The 20,726-nt window shown below is 40.3% G+C and overlaps 2 protein-coding genes across 3 annotated transcripts in view; both read right to left on the reverse strand.

The window, feature by feature from the left end:
- Positions 1-20,726, reverse strand: part of LOC149184582 (phosphatidate cytidylyltransferase 1-like) — a 177,796-nt gene that overhangs the window by 60,985 nt on the left and 96,085 nt on the right. For both annotated transcript variants that reach the window (XM_089417620.1, XM_089417619.1), the window contains exons 9-10: positions 14,419-14,547; positions 14,257-14,313 (exon numbers count right to left, since the gene is read on the reverse strand). In XM_089417620.1, the coding sequence (XP_089273746.1) occupies positions 14,257-14,313; positions 14,419-14,547 (186 nt within the window). The remainder of the gene's footprint in view (positions 1-14,256; positions 14,314-14,418; positions 14,548-20,726) is intronic.
- On the reverse strand, positions 1,730-2,629 carry LOC149184583 (uncharacterized). Its single transcript, XM_089418944.1, has 2 exons — positions 2,502-2,629; positions 1,730-2,377 (listed from the first exon to the last, which is right to left on the reverse strand). The coding sequence occupies exons 1-2, from the start codon at positions 2,627-2,629 to the stop codon at positions 1,894-1,896; spliced, it is 612 nt and encodes a 203-aa protein (XP_089275070.1). The 3' UTR covers positions 1,730-1,893.

Genomic DNA, 20,726 nt, shown 5'->3' on the forward strand with positions numbered 1-20,726 from the left:
TTGTTGAACCTCACTAGACACAACCTACCATCACAGTCCAAACTGTCAACTACCAATTTATTTTTTGTAAGTTTAACTTGGGAAGTTAAATCTCTCATTTTCTTATTCATATAGAATTTTTATTCTTTGACAACATATTTTTTCACAACTGTTTTAAATTTTCATGTTTTGTAACCTTAATATTTCCTCATTTTAATATTTATATATATTTACTAATTTGTCATTCGACAACTTTTTTTAATATACATGCATTATAAATTTATAATATATATTAAACTGAAGATGAAAAAGATTAAGGAAAAGGTACGTGTGCTACCAATATTATATGTCTCTAATGAGAATTTGTTAAAGATAGTTGAATCAGATGCTAGTGACATTGGGTGGGGAGGTGTTCTGAAACAACTGAAAGATAACAAAGAACAAATTATACAGTTTGCTTCTATAGTATGGAATCCAACTGAACAAAAATACTCAACCATTGAAAAAGAGGTAAAAGGAGCCTGGAACTGCATAGATAAGTTTGATATACACTTAATGAATAATAGGTTTCTTTTGAGAACTGATGCTTCTGCAATGAAAAAGGTTCTATCTAAAGATATCAAGAAACCCAGAGAGACAAAATTTGCAAGGTGGCAAGCCCTGTTTTCAAATTTCGACTTTGACATAGAACATATTAAAGGAAGCAATAACAACATCCCAATTTTCTCAATAGATAAAATCTTGAAGAACAAACTCATCTAATGGTGATAGTCACAGAGTGGGATGTTGGCTAAAATCATGAAATCTTCAGAGAAATTCCAAACTCTATGAAGTGGGATGATTATTACAATTCCTGGAAACCAACTTGGCAACTCAGGAACACCCAAGTCCTAGATGCCAACTTGCAGCCTCATGGGGATTTACAACATTTAGTCCCAAAAAGAAAAATATATCCTAAATCTAGCAGATGGATTCATGATATGGTTTATGACCATTCACAACATCAAGCAAATTTAGCTGAAGATGCTCTTACAAACCATTTCAGGGATCTTGAGTTAATATGGAGAGAAGAACTGGTCAAAACTGCAACATATCATAAGTATTTTGTCATCAATAGAACCAAAGATCCATAATTCCATCAGAGAATTTTATGGCCTCATCATAACCCAAAATTTATATTTCCAGATTCAATTTATGACTTTGTTGGATATAAAAATCTCTGGTGGAATTTGTAGTGCAGAGACAACCTAGGACGCACATATTATACACTCATGAAGTTTGGGTTTGTATTTTTAACACAGCGCTTGCATAAACCGGAATGGCTGAAGGAATGGTGGTCTTGGTTTTGGTATCAATAAAACAGCTATGGACCCACTTTACTTCTAGTCAAACTTCCAACAAGAATGTGAAGAATGTATGTATTTCTTTCATCAGCTCTGCAGATTTGTAGTTGATCTTAATAATTTCTCAAATGATTGAATCTTAGGAAATTATATGATCAAACATCACCAATGGTTGGTTATGACCAGTGTTGCACACATCGCGATCGGGATTTAATCGGCGCCGGGAAAAAAGCGGAAAAAATCGTTAAAATCGGGAAAAAAATCGGAAAAAAGCGGGAAAAAATCGTTTGGCACAAAAATATTCATTTTTTTCAATTTTTTTCAATTTTTTTAATATCTAAACCATCTACAACATAAAATAAATACATTGACACATAAATATGATAAAAAAACTAATATATAAGATGTTTAATATCATTTCTAGCGCTAAAATCACACATAACATTGAATCATGTCCTGAATAGTAAGTCCTGAGTCCCAAGTCCAACTCAGCCTCAAAATATCAACAAAAAATATGATAATGTATCTCATCATGTCATAATGTCATATACAATAAAATGAAAGTCTAATCCTATTGATTTCCTCTGCCCCTCTTGCGAGAAAATGGCACAACTTTCTCTTTCCCTCTAGATGTAGAAGCTGGTGCCTGTGGTGGTGGAAATGGCAGTGGAGTCTGACGTGCTCTAGAAGCTGAAGAACTAGTAGTAGCAGCTACAGGAGGCTGAGGTGGACGGAGACCACGTCCTCTACTGGTGGTAGTGGTAGCCCGGGTAGCCCGGGTAGGCGGTGTCACCTCCTCCTCCTGCTCCTCCAACTCCTCCTGCTCCTGCTCCTGCTCCTCCTCCTCCTCCCCCTCCTCCTCCCCCTCATCCTGCACTAACCAATCCTCAGTGGGATCCATGAGAGGCCTCTCGGTCTCAACCCTCCATTCAGCAGTGGTGTCAATCCCATCCAATGAGATGGCTTCCGTATCAGGTGTCTTCTCTAGTTGTTTCACCCACAATCGAAGATTGTAGTAGACATAGACCATGTCATTAAGTCTATGGGACTCCAACCTGTACAAAGTTCATGAAATAATAAATTAATAATTAATATTATAAAAAAAATATTGTTTAAAACTTTAATGAATTCAAAAATTTATTTGGAAATTTGCAATATTTTAAATGTTTAAGTGTTAACCTATTGCGCTTCTTGTTGTGTATTTTTTCAAATACACTCCAATTGCGCTCACATCCCGAGGAGCTGCATGTTTGGCTGAGGATGCGCACGGCAAGATTTTGCAAAAGGGGTACTCTGCCACCATACATCTTCCACCATGCGTCTACAACAAAATTACAAAGAAAATTTTAAATAAACATAAGAAAAAAATGGAATTTGAAGAAACAATGAAATTTGAAACAAAGTTACAAAGTACATACTACAAACTAAAAAATACCTGGCATTTTAACCGTCCTATCAATGACAGCCATCTCAAAGCCAAATGTGCCAGCTGACAACTTATATTGCTCAATTTGTCTAGAGACCTCCATACGTTCTTCTGGAGTTCTCACCATCTTCTGGACACAGGTTAATAATCCTTCCACGACCTCAACATCAAAATTAAACCCACATGCATAAGAAAATGCAGGGTTCAGGAAAAGGCCAGCAGCATGAATGGGACGATGGAGTGTGTTGTTCCATCGCTCATCAATGACGTTCCATAGAAGGAGTTGTCTCTGGAACCCATCATCTCCCTTGTCATCATAGTAGGACCGAATGGCTTCTTTGGCCCTATCCATGGCTTCATACAAATAGCCCATTGCGGGCTTCTCAGCATCAACCAACCGAAGAACCTTTACCAAAGGTTCTGTAACAGCGCACACCTCCTGCACTCCCGCCCAGAAGTCTTCCTGGTATGAAACTAGTCTGCAGACGGCCTCTCCTTCTGGTTTGCGGCTCATTGACGAAGCACGCCACTCCTCTGAAAGAAACATTCTCTTCAAATCCCACATAGAATTCAAGAGGGATTGAAGAGATATGAAACTCGTCGCAAACCGTGTAATGGCGGGGCGCACCAACTCTTTGTTGTTGGTGCATTTTCTCATCAAGCTAAGCACAGATGTGTGATTGTAAATAAATTTTGTGATGTTTTTTGATGAGTCAACAACCTCTTTGACAAAGGGAATTTTCCCAATGTCCTCTAACATCAAATCAATACAATGGGCAGCACAAGGTGTCCAAAATAAAGTAGGATGCCTGTCCATAAGCATTCTACCAGCAGCAACATAATTTGCAGCATTGTCCGTTATGACTTGGACAACATTTTCTGCACCCACCTCCAAAATAAACACATCCAGCAAATCACATAAAGTTTTTGCATCTTTGATTTGATAAGTTGCATCAACAGATTTGATAAACATAGTCCCCAAGGGACAACTAACCAAGAAGTTTATAAGGGTTCTCCCCTTTTGGTCAGTCCAACCATCTGACATAACAGTGCATCCTGTTTGTGCCCATGATGCCCTAAAATCCTCCAATCTTTGGGTGCAGTCACGCTTTTCATCTTGAAGAAGCCGGCCTCTGAAATCATGAAGAGAAGGGAGTTTGTACCCCGGGCCAACACTGGCAATAGCATCAACAGTAGGTTGGAAAAATGGATTATTCCTTATAATGCTGAAAGGAATATCACTCCAGAGGAGAAATTTTGTCATCAACTTGTCAGCTTTTTCTTTTTCAGTTCTTTTTAGCATTGAACCAATAGTTGGTTGTGAACCAGGTGTGGTTCGAGGAACAAAATATGATGATGCAGCTACCGGATTGACTGACGCTGCAGTAGAACTTGTGCCACTTGGCCCACTTCCTTCAGCTGACCTTTTTAGTTGCCTTTTGAGTTCTTCTTTGGCGTCTCTAGTGTGCTCTAATTCTCCCAATGCTCTCATGGCTTTTTGGATAATTTCAGCATTTGTCTTTAGACAGGGCCCCACATCACGTCCAGGGATTTGTGCAAGGTGGAACTTCAACCTGTACACCCCCCCGAATATTTCCTTTCCACACAACTTGCAATACAAGTTTTGTCTATCATTCGGAGTTTTAGGGTCACCATATTCCCAGAAAGGATCCAATTTCCTTGGCATGTTTGTTTTTGAATTTTGAATTTGCAAACCTATGGAAAAATAAGGATTAGGAAATAGGAATTTAGGATTACATAAATGATAATAGTAAATACAAATTACAATTTAGCATTTGCAAAATTACAAGCTAATTATTTCCAAAATCCCAATTTCTAAACCCAAGTTACCCAACCAAATGCCAAAAAACAATGAAAAATCAAAAAAAATAAACAATGTTTAAAGAAAATGAGAAAATAAAAATAAAAAATTGGTTCTCATAGTCCTAACAAATAACCCATCCCAAATCAATGAAAAATTTCCAAAAATTCTTTAAAAACAATGAAAAACAAAGTTTTTATAGAACCAAAACAAAAAAAAATTAATCTACATACCTGGTTTATGGACAAATTGGCGATCTTGGCTTGGATTCCTCCTAAAATCGCTTCGATTCGCTCCCACAACCGACGGCAACCCTCTCCCTCACTTCTTCTCCTCCTCCTCCGCGCGGACTGCTGAATGAATTAAAAAAAAATCGATTTTCCCATATAAAACCCCGCTGCCCGCGCCCTCCACGATTTTTATTGAAAAAATCGCGATTTTTTCGAAAAAATCGCGATTTTTTCAAAAATCGCGATTTTTTCGATAAAAATCGTTATAAAAAAAAGGTGGTGATTTTTATGTAAAAAATCGCGATTTGAATCGGCTAAATGAAAAAATCGCGCTTTTACGATTTTATCGCGATTTTAACAACACTGGTTATGACTAAAATAAGACATCAAATTGTAGTGGGAAAACCCATGATAGTCAGACGCATCTTCACAAAAGCATGGGAAAGTAGTGGAGCCAATGCTAGGTAGAGATTCCTTGGTACTAACATGTCGGAAACTTAATACTTTGTTTTTACATACCTCGGGATGCTTTGTATAGCATTCACTATGTAAAGTCTAGTCACTTGACTATGAGTGTGACCGGTACCGCGAGATTTCGATAATATTTCCACTATGTAAATAAAGGTTCCTAACTATGAGTGACTAGTAACGTGGGATTCCAATAATATCTCCATTGTGTAAATAAAGGATCCGTGGGATGCCTTTCATCTCCACTTTGTAAGCTTTACCAGACGATTCTCCGAGACTCAGAGCACTTCTCCGACTTATGGTGTGGTTTGACCCACATCTCAGAGCATCTACGATAGAACACTTAGTCATATTAGATAGTACTAGGAGATGCTTCACGTCTGCCCAAGCTCCTATAAATAAAGGGGATGAGAGTCATTGAGGCATCAAAGGTGAGAAGTTGGGATCAGAAGGTGAGAGATCAGAGATCTCAGTGCCTAGAGAGTCTAAAGTCTGAGAAGGTTGTGCATCTAGACACTAGGACTCACCCAAGGCCTTGCCATCAAGCTGCACTCTGGCTTTGGAGTTATGCTTGGAGAAAAAAATCAATCAATTATTAAGTCTTCAAAAAAACTTAATAATTAACCAAGTAAAAAAAACCTCCTAGAGTAAACTCACTTGATGACAACATCCAAAGTTACGTAGGCTTGTTACATGACTCAACTCATCACACTAGCAGATATAAGAAATTAGAGTTAAAAAACTTTGATGATATAGGAACTCTAATGGTACATGAAGCCTCTGACATATCTTCGGGCATGGAGTCTTCAAAAAAATTTCAGGTGCTACTTCAGTGGTCAACACGGGTATGATCATCTTGCAGGAGATCCAAACCCTAGAGCTAGGGTTTCATCAATGCGTCATCTCATCCATGCATACCAGCATACTGAGGACACTAATGACAATATCCTGCACCCGCTTTGTCATCTTGGACCCACTTTGACATCCTGCACCTTCTCTGGCATATTGTGCCTGCTTTGACATCAATGACAACATACTCAACACCCTAGGATACATGAGGACCTGTCCATCTCAAAACACCACCTCAAATCCCTTATCCTAAATAATGGACACTATATCAAGTTCTTCTTCAACGCTGGAACATATTAGACCTCTCTCACTTTCAAGGGAGGTTGTGACTCCCTCTGAAAGGACATGATTCCAACACCAACTACTCTAACCATGGAGTCATCCCCGAGCACCACCTCAAGATCTATATCCCTCTCTATAAGACTTGTTAAATGCTCCCTGACCCCTATCATGTGACGTGAAGATCCACTCTCAATGTACCAGACACTAGAGGATGTAGCACTCATGGCAAGACTAACAATCAAGGAAGACTCCCTGTCAAATATGGTGGAAAACTCATCCACTTCAATTGATTCAACAACACCATTCTTCCTTTTCTTCTTGTTCAGACACTGAAAGGCATAGTGCTCCATTTTCTGGCAAACAAAGTATCTCATTTTTCTCATGTCCTCCTCCTTTTGTTTACCCTTTTGCTCATATTTTCTTGTTGTGGGTGGCCAGTTTCAGGCATCCAAATTGTACTCAGATTTTTCACTGCTACATAATAATAAAACCCTCATCTGTTGCACCAGTTTTCCTAAGTTGGGTTTTTCCGGGGACGTTTGTCAAAAAATACTTGTGTTATTTTTATGTGTGTGTTCTAGCATTTCTTCCAGTGTTCTATTCTTCCGCAATTTTATTTGTGTAGATTGTAATGAGATTTATTCAATATTTGTCATAGCAAACTGCAAATAAATTATTAAATAGAATTAACAATTAGGAGAATAATTTCTAGTTGTTGCAATAGGATTCCAGTTTGGAATTTTCACATGGTATCAGAGCGCAATTGATCAGCCAGAGAGCTCAAAGGCAAAAAGAGAAGGAATTTTGTTGCTCATTGTGGGCAGCAAGCCGAAATTCCCAAGGGCAGCGCAATCATTCTACCAAGAGGCCGAGTTACTTGTGGAGGTTCAATTTTTCTGAGTGAGGGGCAGAAAAATTCGATCCTACCAGATCGAGTAATTCCAGATGCAAAGTGAGTAGCTCAGATTTTTCGTTGGGAAGATCTCTAGCTAGACGCAATGGTTTTTGCAGCAGTTCGCTAGAGCAGAGCTAGCGTTGAGGTAGAAGAGAGAAGAGCACACACAGAGGAAAAATTTTCCTCGGGGAACTTCTAGTCTCAAGAAGTTCGATCTTTCCTTGTAGATCGGCAGTCATTGTGAGCAGATTTACTCACTCCAGAAGGAAGTGTGAATAGCAAAGCAGCAACCAAGCAAAAGGAAAGAGGAAGTTTTCGACAATTCATTGAGATGGCCACTGTTGGGCTTTGTGATCAGGACAGGTTGGATGGAGCTTCCAACTACGTCATCTAGAAGGCAAGGATGTCCTTCCTTCTAGATGATTATGGCTTGAAAGCCTATATTGATGCAGTGGTAGCAGTTCCCACGGATGCAGATCAACTAAAACAGTACAAGTCTCAAGAAAGAGATGGCACAGGCGAAACGGTTGATCCTAGATGGAGTCCAACATCATGTTGTCTCACATATAGCTGGCAATGATACTGCCAAGCAGATGTGGGATGCTCTTGCCATGTTATATCAGGGTACTTCCAAGCATCGGAAGATGTACCTCGAGGATAAGCTGAGGCTCATCCGGATGCAGAAGGGGGAAGGCATAGACCCCTTCCTCACGAGTACTCGAGAGGTCCAGGACCAGTTTTAAGTTGTTGGGGTAGTGCCTCAACCTACAAAGCTAGTGAGATTGGCACTCAACAGTGTCTCCGAGGACTAGCAGGTCTTTGTGCAGAGCATATTAGGCAGAGACAAGTTACCAAAATTGGACAGGATGTGTTTGACTTGCAGTAGGAGGAATTGAGGCAAGCTCTTCTAAAGAGCTCCATCAGTCACAGCAGCAGCGAATCGAAGCAAGTGAAGGAGGAGGGGAATGTGGCCCTCGCATCTAAGGGTCCCAGTGAGGGGCAGGGGGAGCAGAGAAAGAAGAAGGATCGGTCAAAGGTCAAATGCTTTAGATGTGGTGAAATTTGTCACTACAGTACCCAGTGTCCCCTCAGGAAGAAGCATAAGGAGGAGAAGGAGGACCAGCAGTCAACTTCAGCAGAGATCAAGATTCGATAGGCTTTCCTCGAGATTGGATGAAGACTTCGCCACGTTTGTTGATATACCTCTAGGAGTGAGGTGGGGTGACTTGGTTTTGTAGCCCCAGAGTGCTACAGATGGGTAGTGTCACGCCCCTACACCTGCGGTAGTCTTTCAACCACTTGTAGCAAGGTGCGGCACCACCGAACGCTTTCTTTTCCCCAATACTAACATTCGTGGACTACGCCTACTTTCACATTAACATACTTAGCTTGTGTTTCGCAACCAAGTAAAATGCAATTATCCTTTATACTTAATGAAGCCCATACTCATTCATTATCATCATGCAATTATACCAAGAACAACAACAATTGCAACAAGTATAAAGGGGAGGGGCAACTCCCCGTAATGTGAGTCTGCCCGACAATATATTAAGAATATCAGTTTTACAATGTACAAGTGTGCCTTGCCGAACCAAGTCTACACTTAGCCAAATATTACAACAGAGAGGCAACCCTGCCTTTTACAATACATGTGCACCCTTGCACAAAGAGAAGTGCTCACCCGAGCCACTTAAATCCTCTTCACCAAGTCCTGCACAAATCTGCACATCCACCGCACCTCGGGCACACCTTGCCCACTCTTCGACCGACTCAAGATCACCTTCAAGTGCACCTTCAAGTGGAGCGCATGAGATATGCGCAGCTCCCCTTATTTCTGCGCACTTTTACTTGCCTCTTGATCTTATGCGTAGAAGAGATGAGAGGAAGTGTTGTTGAAATGAGCCTCAAGGCTCCCACATATATACACAACCTATCGTGGGTTTACATGGGGTGTGCAGCCCCTTGGCCGACCCCCAAAACCACTAACCATGCGCCCATAAGACTTGTACTCAAGTCGGCCTCAAGTCTCATCCATCGCATGTATATATTATGTCGCTTCAACACTTAGTCGCATAAGTGTCTCGCCCTTTTGTCGCACCAAACATCGCATTATGTCCGCAGCCCGTCGCATCGTCGTTTCGTGCGTGCCCGCGCCTTCGTGCACGATGACTCGTCGGCGCCCGTCGCACCCGCAACTCGAAGGCCTTACAGGTAGGATCCTTGAGGAGCCCACCTCATGGATCAATACCTTGCAACAGGGGCCCACAGTTTTCAGTAGCAGGATGGATGAGTGACAGTTGATGCAGTCAGATATCAAAGTGACAGTTGTTGAGACTAGTAGCAGTCAAATGTTGGGGAGCACAGTGCAGAGTTAGCAGCATTGCAGTTGGCATAGTCCAGAGTCAGCAACAGCGCAGATTCTTCAGTGATTGTAGATACTAGCAGCAATCAGGGACTCAGGTGACAGATGCATTATACTGATCATAGTTGATTCAGTGTTTTGGATGCTTTTTAGTTGCAGATGTTGCAGTTGCAATGGCAACATATGAGAGGGAGTTGCAATACAGATGCAGTGTTGGCAACAGTTCAGCAGGGTCAGCAACAGCACAGATGCAGCATATATCAGAGTTGTGCAGCATATGGATGAGTGACAGTTGATGCAGTCAGATATCAGAGTGACAGTTGCTGAGACTAGTAGCAGTCAAATGTTGGGGAGCACAGTGCAGAGTTAGTAGCATTGCAGTTGGCATAGTCCAGAGTCAGCAACAGCGCAGATTCTTCAGTGATTGTAGATACTAGCAGCAATCAGGGACTTAGGTGACAGATGCATTATACTGATCATAGTTGATTCAGTGTTTTGGATGATTTTTAGTTGCAGATGTTGCAGTTGCAATGGCAACATATGAGAGGGAGTTGCAATACAGATGCAGTGTTGGCAACATTTCAGCAACAGCACAGATGCAGCATATATCAGAGTTGTGCAGTGGTTGGTGGGCAGTATGGTCAGACATTAGCAGTGTGACAAGAGATGATACAGAGACAGGGTGTTGCTACACAGTGTGCAATAGCACTAGAACACCTTCCTCGCTAAGAGGGAGTGTTAGTTTTTGTAGCATCAGATGTGTTCTAGCCTTGAAATTTTGTGGAGAGGCTAGAATACATGAGATCTCCAAAACCCAAAAATCGTTTCTGGAAATTTCGCCTAGAAATGACTTAATTAAATTATTAACCAGTTTTAAATATTTCCTAAGTCTAAACTTAGGGAATATGGTTAATTAATCAGTATTAATTAAGTCAATGCGTGAATCATCTAGAAACTCACACAGATCGATCTAGGGATGATCCTAGTCATCAATTATGGTTTAATCTTGTTCATTGATGCTCCAACAGAGGAATATAAGTGGAGATCGATGTGGTAATGGAGAAGACACTTGAGAGATTCGATTCCTGTGTTAGTTTTTGTAGCATCAGATGTGTTCTAGCCTTGAAATTTTGTGCAGAGGCTAGAATACATGAGATCTCCAAAACCCAAAAATCGTTTCTGGAAATTTCACCTAGAAATGACTTAATTAGATTATTAACCAATTTTAAATATTTCCTAAGTCTAAACTTGGGGAATATGGTTAATTAATCAGTATTAATTAAGTCAAGGCATGAATCATCTAAAAACTCACACAGATCGATCCAGGGATGATCCTAACCATCGATTATGTTTTAATCTTGTTCATTGATGCTCCAACAAAGGAATATAAGTGGAGTTCGATGTGGTGATGGAGAAGACACTTGAGAGATTCGATTTCTGAGCAGATCTACTTCCAGAGTAGCAGCAGTTAGTTGTCGGAGAGAGCTAGAGATCGAAGCAGTGATTGAGGGGCATGGACAATGAGTCCAAAGGAAATATTTCCATATCCAGAGAGGCAGCAGCAAGAGGGCTGAGTTATCCCAGAGAGGCAGCGCAGAGGCTCTACGCATTAGCTTCAACAAGGCAAACCGATTTGTTGGTGAGAAAAATCATTCTCAGCTCTAGTGGACGGGAAGAGGTTCCAGAAGGTCGGAGAGACAATTTCCTCAACAGCGGGAGGCAAAACGACCTCATCAGAGGCAGTGTCAAACCACACGTGTGGGAAACAGCACAGAGGTAAAGCAAAAGGGCTCATGCTGGGATTTGGACGACCAGTTTTCTGAAGGCAAGTCGTGCCAGAGATTACCTGTGGGAGAAGGGAAATTCCCTTCAATATTTTTGCCCAGATTTTCTTGTTGTGGATTGTCAGTTTTAGGCATCCAGATTGTACTCGGATTGTTCACTCTTGAATAATAATAAAACCCTCATCTGCTGCACTAGTTTTCCCAAGTTGGGTTTTTCCGGGGACTTTTGTCCAAAAATAATTGTGTTATTTTTATGTGTGTCCTAGCATTTCTTCCAACATTTTATTCTTCCACAGTTTTATTTGTGTAGATTGCAGTGAGATTTATTCACTGTTTTCGGTAGCAAACTGCAAATAAATTGTTAAATAGAATTAACAATTAGGAGAATAATTTCCAGTTGCTACAATAGGATTCCAGTTTGGAATTTTCACACTAACCAGCTGCTCCTCAGAAATGACCTCTCTCACGGCTGCCAACTCATCTCTCACTTGAGTAATTTTGATGAAGTATAAGGCTACTATGTCGGTTTTTGTCATCTTGGTTTGCCTCATTTTTTCGTTAGTACCATCTCCCTATTCTCATTGGTACTTTGGTAGAGTTTGGTCAAAGACTCCCACATCTCAAAAGCATACTTCTTCCCTAAGACATGGGGAATGAGGTGGTCCTTAACAGCATCTAAGAGAAGTCTTTTAGCCTTGACATTTCTCTTGTTGAAATCAGTCAACAATGTTGGGTCAGTGGGAGGTACTACTGCCTTCTCAACAATCTCCCATAGCTCAAACTCCTCAAGAAGCAAGACCATCCTCTCCTTCCATGGGCTGAAGTTTTCAACCCCACTCAACCTGTCTTCTACCCTCAACCCTGTTGCCATTTGACTTTCTCACCAACACAGTTGCAAATCTGTCCAAGGTTAAACTCTACTCCCTCTCAACCCTGTTTTAAACTTGCTGTTAGGTCATTGCTTCTCACTGTTTATCAGCAGTTCTGTTCTTCTTAGCTCGGATAACATGTAGAAATTGAAGGCCCAACCCGGTTTCAAGCTTTAGGAATCACAACACTTTAATGCCCAGCCCATCATTGCTGTTTTTGAACATGAATATATTCAAAAAAAAACATGAAACACATAAGCCAACTCCATTTTAAATTTTCGCTGAGAATAACACAAATTGACCCACAATTTAGCACAAGTGATTTTTGGTACAAAGACCCTGGAAAAAACATAAAGAGAAAACCGAGAGGAGAGGGATATTTTATTTATTATAAGAAAATTTATTAAAGCAGTTAATTAACAGCAATTAAATCTACTTATCTTCCTCAAAATTTGTGGTCAAATTTCAAATTTCCTTGGAGAAAGTGTTGTAGCTGCCTAAAATTTCATGCCTGACAGTCCCAGAAATTCATGCCCAACACGCACAGGAATTTGTGCCACTGCTGTACTGTCAGTCTCCCTCAAAATCCATGCCTCTACCTCGAACTTTGTGCGCTGACAGACTCAGAAATCTGCCCTCGATTTCAGAGCTCTGACACTTGCTTTTCGTACCCCTAACAATGTTGTACATGCTACACGCCACTGAAAACCTTGAAAATCACACCCTGACTGCTCAGATTTTAAATCTGTCTCGAAATTTGGGCATCATTGAATGCAGCCCAGACCTTTGAATTTCGTGCCAGAACTGACAGCAATAAATGCTTGTCAGTTCCCTCAATTTCAGCGCTCAACCTGCTACAAAAGATGCAATGAAACCTCCTTGAAACTCATGCTAACCCAGCTGCAATTTGTGGTATAGAAGAGCCTTGATTTTTGTGCCTTTTAAGCCTAGGAATCCATGCCCTTCTCTACCTGAAGCTCAATGTTGTTCTTCCTTTCTCCTCCTGTACTTCTCTCTCAGCCTCCTTTTCTCCTTAGCTTCAAATCTCATTAATGTGCAAATGTTGCCCTCTCCCCTTTGCTTTTTCCATTTTGTTCTCTCATTAAGAAGAGAGACCTAACCCTAACATCTAATGGCTGAGATTAGATCTTACCCAGTTAGATCAAGGGTGGCAATCTAATCTCTCATTGACCTATGAGAGACCTTTTCCCCTTAGTCCCCTTTTCATTAATTACTCAAAAGGTACTTTATGACTTTATGTTTATAAAATCACTTTTATGGCTTTATTTCTAATTATAATTTTTTTTTCCCGGAATAAGTCACCTGAAGATGAACCACACTTGTTGGTTCGAAACGCGTCGACCAAAATCTTCAATGTGACTTATTCCAGAGAAAGAAAAAAAGAAAAATTCCAAAAAAAAAAAAAATTATAACTATGATATGGATCACAGAGGCTTTATTTCTCTTAAAGTCACTTTATGTTTATAAAGTCACTTTATGACTTTATACTTTATAATTCCTATAAAGTTAGGTAAAGGGAGTCACATGAGGACACTCTTTCCTAGGCTAGAAACCAAGCCTTAGGAACAATTGTCCTTGGCACTCCCTTTCTAACAATACAATGCTCAATGCTGAATTCATAGGTTGGTTTGTCTCAATATGCTTGTCAAATATTATACAATTACAACGTTCATAAGAAGCCACAATTGCAGCTTTCTCCATGAACTGGTCAAGTTGGTTTGACAATCCACAGCCAGCTAATTCATGTTTTATTGTGTATTAAAGACATGCCCAAGAAACAAAGAGAAAGTTGTGCTTCGCGAAGTAAAAACTGTTCGATTGGCGCACTATACTTAAAGTGCTGAGAAATTCACTACAACTTTTGTAATAAGCATGCACAAAAAGTTCCATAATGTACATTTTTTTAACAGATGACACAGTCATTACCTGACAATCCATCCGATCAGTAATGCCACCGTGACCAGGAATGCTGTCCCCAAAATCCTGTAAGACAGAAAGATATTAAAGAATCACTCCTCATCCATGTGCATATACAAGATGAAGCAAAAATTATTTAAAATATCACCAAAATGAAGCTAAGAGAACCACCTTGATTTTGAATGCCCGTTTGAAACCACTGGCAAAGAATCCTCCAAATGGAGCGATACTTGATGCAAACAGACCATATGCCATTGCATGCTTCTGTACTGGCAAAACACTCACTTCCTTCCATGGAAACTGCACAGAACAGAAATGTATGAGATGGCTATGTAGAACAAGCTCCAACATTATGCACAACATGATAGAACCTCTTTGGCTGAAACTGGTTCTAAATGCCCTAAACAAGTCTAAATAAATAGCTTAACGCATCTTTGAAATTAAAATACACCTAAATGCCAGAAAGAACACTTTAGCTGCGAAATTCAAACATTAAAAACTATATTACTACAACTTATGATAACCCATCAAGCCACCATGGATCCAGATAATTATACTTCATTTCCTTGTCAGTGTCTAATATTTTCCTTCCCTATCTCTATGTCAGTCAAGTTGCCATGAGATCACAAAGGAGTACAATTCCCTTACCAACTTGATGGTCTAACCAGCCCTATATTACGCAATTTTTTTCCATCAGCCTGAAGTGTTAGGAGAATCTCTGTTAGTGCTTGTGGTGCTCAGGCTCCTCCGAAGTCCACCCATCCAGGACAACTTAGCCCTGGACTTTCCTGCAGCAACATCATGAGACAATGTATAGCTGCCTCAGTGCCTAGTCAGTGATGGATGTGATCACAGATATTTCCTCTTCCTTACTCTCCAGTTCCTCACCCTGGCCAAATAAGACATCATAGAGATTTGTTTATTGCTTCCTTTCTCTTGGTCCATTGTTGCAGATTCTATCTTTTATCTATCTTATTTTTCATTCAGAATAACCCAGTGCATTCCCACTGACTATCATCACTGATTGTACCTTGTAGTCCTATTGACCTACTATTTTGGTCTTACATTGGACATTAATAAACTTATCTTATCCAAGAAAGCGTAAATCAGTGTTGAAGAGTAGACTTGTTATATGGCCCATGTTATCAATGTCTTATTTAAAATCCCTACGTTCAGACACATCCAGTTTGACCACATAAAATAGTTAATTTTGCAGATGATTTTCACATTTGAGCACAGGTTTATCAAGGATTATATTTAAGCAAATGCAAAAGAATGAATTTTTTCCAAAGCAGGAAAAAAACTGCAATACTAAGGGCTACCAGCCTAACCTCTGTTGATACAACTCAAGATCCCAACATGCAGCAACATCATTGTGTACAGACAAAACCTGGCCCCCTGAAATAACCCACTGTTAGTCCATAAGGAAGAAGATTTCCACTCCTATCAGATGCCTCTAGGTCTTGGGCTGTTAACCTGTTTCCTTGTCTCCAAAGAAGATGAGCTCTCAGCCAATCAGAAGCAGTCTTAGGTCATACTCCAGGACCATGAGGTGGCTTCAGCCTGTCACTAGCAATGTTTTAAAACTCCTACTCAGGTTCGGAACCGGCCGAGGGTCGGCTCCGAATCCAACTCCAACTCGGTATCAACTCGGCCGGTTTGATTTCAATGACTCGGTATCAACTCGGCCGGTTTGATTTCAATGACTCGGTCGTTGTAAAAAATACATTTAATATTTGTTTTTTTATGAAAAAACATAATTTTAAAGATTTTCATTGATGTTTCCAAACACAAAGCACTAGAATATAGCGAGAAGACAACATATGATCAAAGTAGGCTCATGAATATATCCATTATATCAAAATGGCACCCAGTGCACTGTCCAATACATACATGATATAGAGATCAAAACAAAAACACATAACCAAGGAGGCTCTAAATGGCCTCTACAACAAAAGTAAATTGTAAAACATCACTAGTCACCAGTACTACTGGCTACTGCTAGAGAAGCCAACATCATCTGGCTCAGACTCTGAATCAGAGTCAAACAGGGAAACCCATGGCTCCTCCTCCTCATCACCATCTCCAACTGCAACTATAGAAGTAGTAGCACTAGCAGGCGCAGCAGCTGCACACTGAGATAGACGAGATATGTGCTTCCGTCATGGCTGAGTAGAGGAAGTGCCTGCAACTGGAGGACTTGGGGTTGGGCCTAGTACAAGTGGATCTGCATTCAACTGAACATTATGTTCAGCAGCAACTTCAGCTAATGCCTCTGTCTGTAAATCCAAATCAATACCAATATCCTTGTCAGAATCAAACTCTGTTGGATGACTCTCCACTACTCAATCTGATGTTGGATCAATATCTTCCAACACAATGGGATCTGTATCAGGTCTTTTGTTCAGCAATTGGTTGCATCTAAGCCGGAGGTTGTATTGGACATACACTAGATCATTTAACCATTTTGTTCCAAACGGTTTCTATTATTCGTGTGAATCCTCTCAAAGACAGACCAATTGCACTCACACTTAATAGCACTACAAGTTTGACTCAAAACACGGATTGCAAACTTCTGCAATTGAGGACAATGGCTACCAAATGCCCCCCACCATTGTGCTGCAAAAAACATAGTTGTGTAATGAATTAGCTCAACAAATTATATCCACTTTCAAATTATAAACAATTTAACAAAATAAAAATTTGAAAATTGAAATTGTTTGTTTACCTAGCTCATCTACTTCCCTTGCAATCCTTGCTAGGTTCTTGCCAAAGGTAATTGTGGCTCTACCGAAACAAGTGATATGGTTGTGTATCTCCAGTTGATCACTCTCCTTATGGACCATGCAGTCAATCAATCCATCTCTAACCTTCCCAATCAAAGCTTCTGCCTCCATAGCTTTATAATGATACCTTGTTTTCAGAGAAACCCAAAAAAAAAAAAACCTAGTTGCATGTATAGGGCGATGGAGTTGATTGTTCCATCTTTCATGAATGATTGCCCAAATAGGCCCATACTTGGCCACTCTATCCTTGTATATTGCCTTTATTTGCTCCTTTGCTCGACCCATAGCCTCATAAATGACGCCCAAAGCCAACCTTTCCTCATCCACCAACCGCAACACCTTAACCAATGGCTCAGCAACCTTCACAATCTTTGTTGCTTTTTCCAAAATATTTCTTCATTAACTTTCTTTTTCACATATTTACCATCATGTTTGCGAGACCATTGGCATTCATTCCATTCATCACTAGAAAACACCCTTTGCAAGTTTCTATGTTGGGAAAGCATAGATTGCAATGTCAAAAAATGAGTTGCAAATCTAGTGATGGCAAGCCTAATAATATCCCTGCCCCTTGTGTGTTTCCTCATCAGGCTCAAAATCCATGAGTGATTGTAGATATATTTTGTTATGCTTTTGGCATGCTCTACAGTGTTCTTGACCCAATCTATTTGCCAATATCCTCAAGCATGAGGTCTATGCAATGTGCAGCACATGGGGTCCAAAAGATGGTTTTGTGTTTTTCCTACATTTTACCAACAAGATACCTTATGTTGGCGAGACCAATGACTTATAGACATCTTAGTCATTGTCTCTCAAGGTACATACCCACCCGTGTGTTCACTGAGTATGACCTTCTAGGACTATACTTATCTTGGATTCCCAACCCTCAAAGAATATCGATCCTCTTGCCTACTCTTGTCTTGGATGTCCAACACATCCTCAAAGAGTATTGGATGCCAGATGATTACACAATCCTCCCATTCTTTCTTCTCAAGTGAAGACAAGAATGTTGTGTCTATCACTTCCTCTCAATTGAGGAAGATATGCCCAAGTATCCTCTGACAAGGTACTTGTCCAAGTTCCTTTGTAATTGGGAACTTGTTATAACTCCCTCTTAGCTAGGGACTTGTCCATTCATCAGCAACTTCTTCTTCGTGGGTCCTCCAGCGGCTTGATCTCCTTCCTTCCTTCGATGTCATGAAGGCTTTGTTCGAACTTCTTCCTGGTAGGGCACCATCCATCGATCACTTTCCTTCTTGATTTGTCATATCATCACTTCCTTCGTGGAAAGTGGCCTTCTTGTCATATATCAAGTTCTCTTGTCATCAGGTTACTCCTTGTCATCTTGTCAATGCTTCAGACTACTCTTCACATGGATGCTTCGTTATACTTGCTTGTTCCCATGCTTTGATCTAGTAGCCCTCCATGACTTCATCCTGATATTGCTTCAGCATTAAATGGTGCTTTTGTTGGATGTCTCCTTCATCATGACATCTTCGTAGAGTAGAATCAGTTATCTGCACCTTTCATATCTCCAAGGCCTTCACAAGTGTCGAGAGTCCCTTGATCTGTTACTTTCTTAGTCAGAGTTGTCATGCCTTCTTTCGGGAGATGTCTTCAATGGATCTTTGTCAGATAGTGATTCTTTGTGATCATGGTGTTCTTCACATGCTTGATCTCTTTCTTCATTTGCTTCTTCTTGGATAGATTGGTCAACCACCTTTTGCTTCTTGTGAGAGCACTTCTTCATTGCTTGCTTCTAGGACTAGTGAGCATTTCTTCTTTACTTGTTTTTTTAGTCAGCAATCTTATACTCCTTATGTGAGTATTTCCTTTTGTTGACCTTCATTGCATTGTTGTACATGCCTTTGAGCATGTCATTGGTGAAAGAGATACTTTCATACTTGATCATGTCATAGAACCATTTTGTTATGAATATAATTCATAACAAGTAAATAAATAAAATAAATGTAAATATTAAATAATCAAATATTAATTAGGTTAAATAGTCATTAAGTTAAGTGAAAAGGCATGTCTAAAAGACATGCCCATTTACGAAAAGACACCTGCTTAGGTATATAAATGTGGGTCCTCATTGTAACATTGATCACTTATACATTTTATATATATAATAAATTATTATTTCAAATACCTCTTGTGTATTTTTACATTCAAGTCTACAAGCTATCAGTTTTTATGCTTCAGTGGTATCAAAGCCATGGCACACAATATAATGATGCGAGTCTTTGAACGTTGTTCGTCGCACAATGTGCCATTACGTTCACATCCTGATTGCGTCGAGCAGTTTAGTATTCAAGAAGCATTTCAACGATTAGAAAAATCAATTGTAGAAGTTAAAGAATGTCAAAAGGGAATCAATAATAAGGAAGATGATGAAGAGAAAAATGTGGAAGAAGAAAAAGAAGAAGAATTCAATCAAAATGTTGATACTGAATATGAGAATGATACAGATCAAGATGATGATTCTAATGATAATGAACATGAAGATGAAAATGATCCTTCAAGCCCCAACATTTCGACTTGTCCACTGAACGTGTTCATGTATTTGGAAACGGGAGATACGAATCTGCATTCTCTGCTCTGCCATTATACTGTGAAGTCTCAAATCCTGAAAAACAATCCTTCCTATAAGGAGTGCACCAAAAACAGAAGCAGTTGTATATTAGAAGAGATCGGAGATGAACTTGAACCCAAGACCTGCAATGGTTCAATAACATTTCAAGTCATAAACATACGCACAGATATCGAGTTGGTATTGTTGTCTGGTTATGAAAACCCTTGCATCCTTCGGAGATCAGAGGCTCTCAAGTTTTGTAAACCAGACATGTCGCTCTATGCCCATCTGTCCAACATGGATTCTACTGGTTCATCCATGAAGGTAACATGGATCAGCGGGAGCAATACCACGCAATTTGTGCAATACGGTGCTGAAAAATCAGCCATGTCCACTGTGACAACGTTCACTCAAGCTGATATGTGTAGTAATGATCTGCTTCCAAGCCCAGCAATGGATTTTGGATGGCATGATCCAGGATATATTCATACAGCCCTAATGACGGGGTTGCTTCCTTCTCAGAAATACAGTTACAGATATGGAAGTGACAATGTGGGTTGGAGTTCTCTGGTGAGTTTCTCCACCCCACCGACATCAGGCGTCAGCGAGGTTCGATTTCTTGCATTCGGCGACATGGGGAAGGCTCCCCGCGATGCATCCGATGAGCATTACATTCAGAACGGTCATACGATTATGGAATTCTGTTGTGGGGTCTTTTTAGCTCTGTGCATGATATTATCCGACAGTCATTGTTCCAGACAAACCGAAGAGGAAGCCACGCACACGTCGCTGTTAAGAGATGTTGCTACCCCATCGTCAAGATATGTGCCCGGTCGAAGGGTCAACCACTGGTTCTGGCGTCGATTCACACAGGCTCTGCCCACCGCAACTCTTGTCTGCGTGGGTTATCTGCTGACAGCTCCCGATTTCCATGCTGACAGTCCCTACCACAATCCCACGTCGTCCACTGTGTTTTATCCATCTGCCCTCCTGTCTTTCAAATCCATTATCTGCTCATTTCAGTCCACCCATACATTCTGTTTAAACACTATTGACGTCTCCCATCAAACGTGGTGTCCCCAGGTCGAAAGACATGACGTCAACTACGAGTAATGTTG

Source organism: Pinus tabuliformis, chromosome 3_2 (assembly GCF_031772625.1).
Source record: "Pinus tabuliformis cultivar Carrire ecotype Pingquan chromosome 3_2, CPIR1, whole genome shotgun sequence".
Classification (NCBI taxonomy): Eukaryota; Viridiplantae; Streptophyta; class Pinopsida; order Pinales; family Pinaceae; genus Pinus; species Pinus tabuliformis.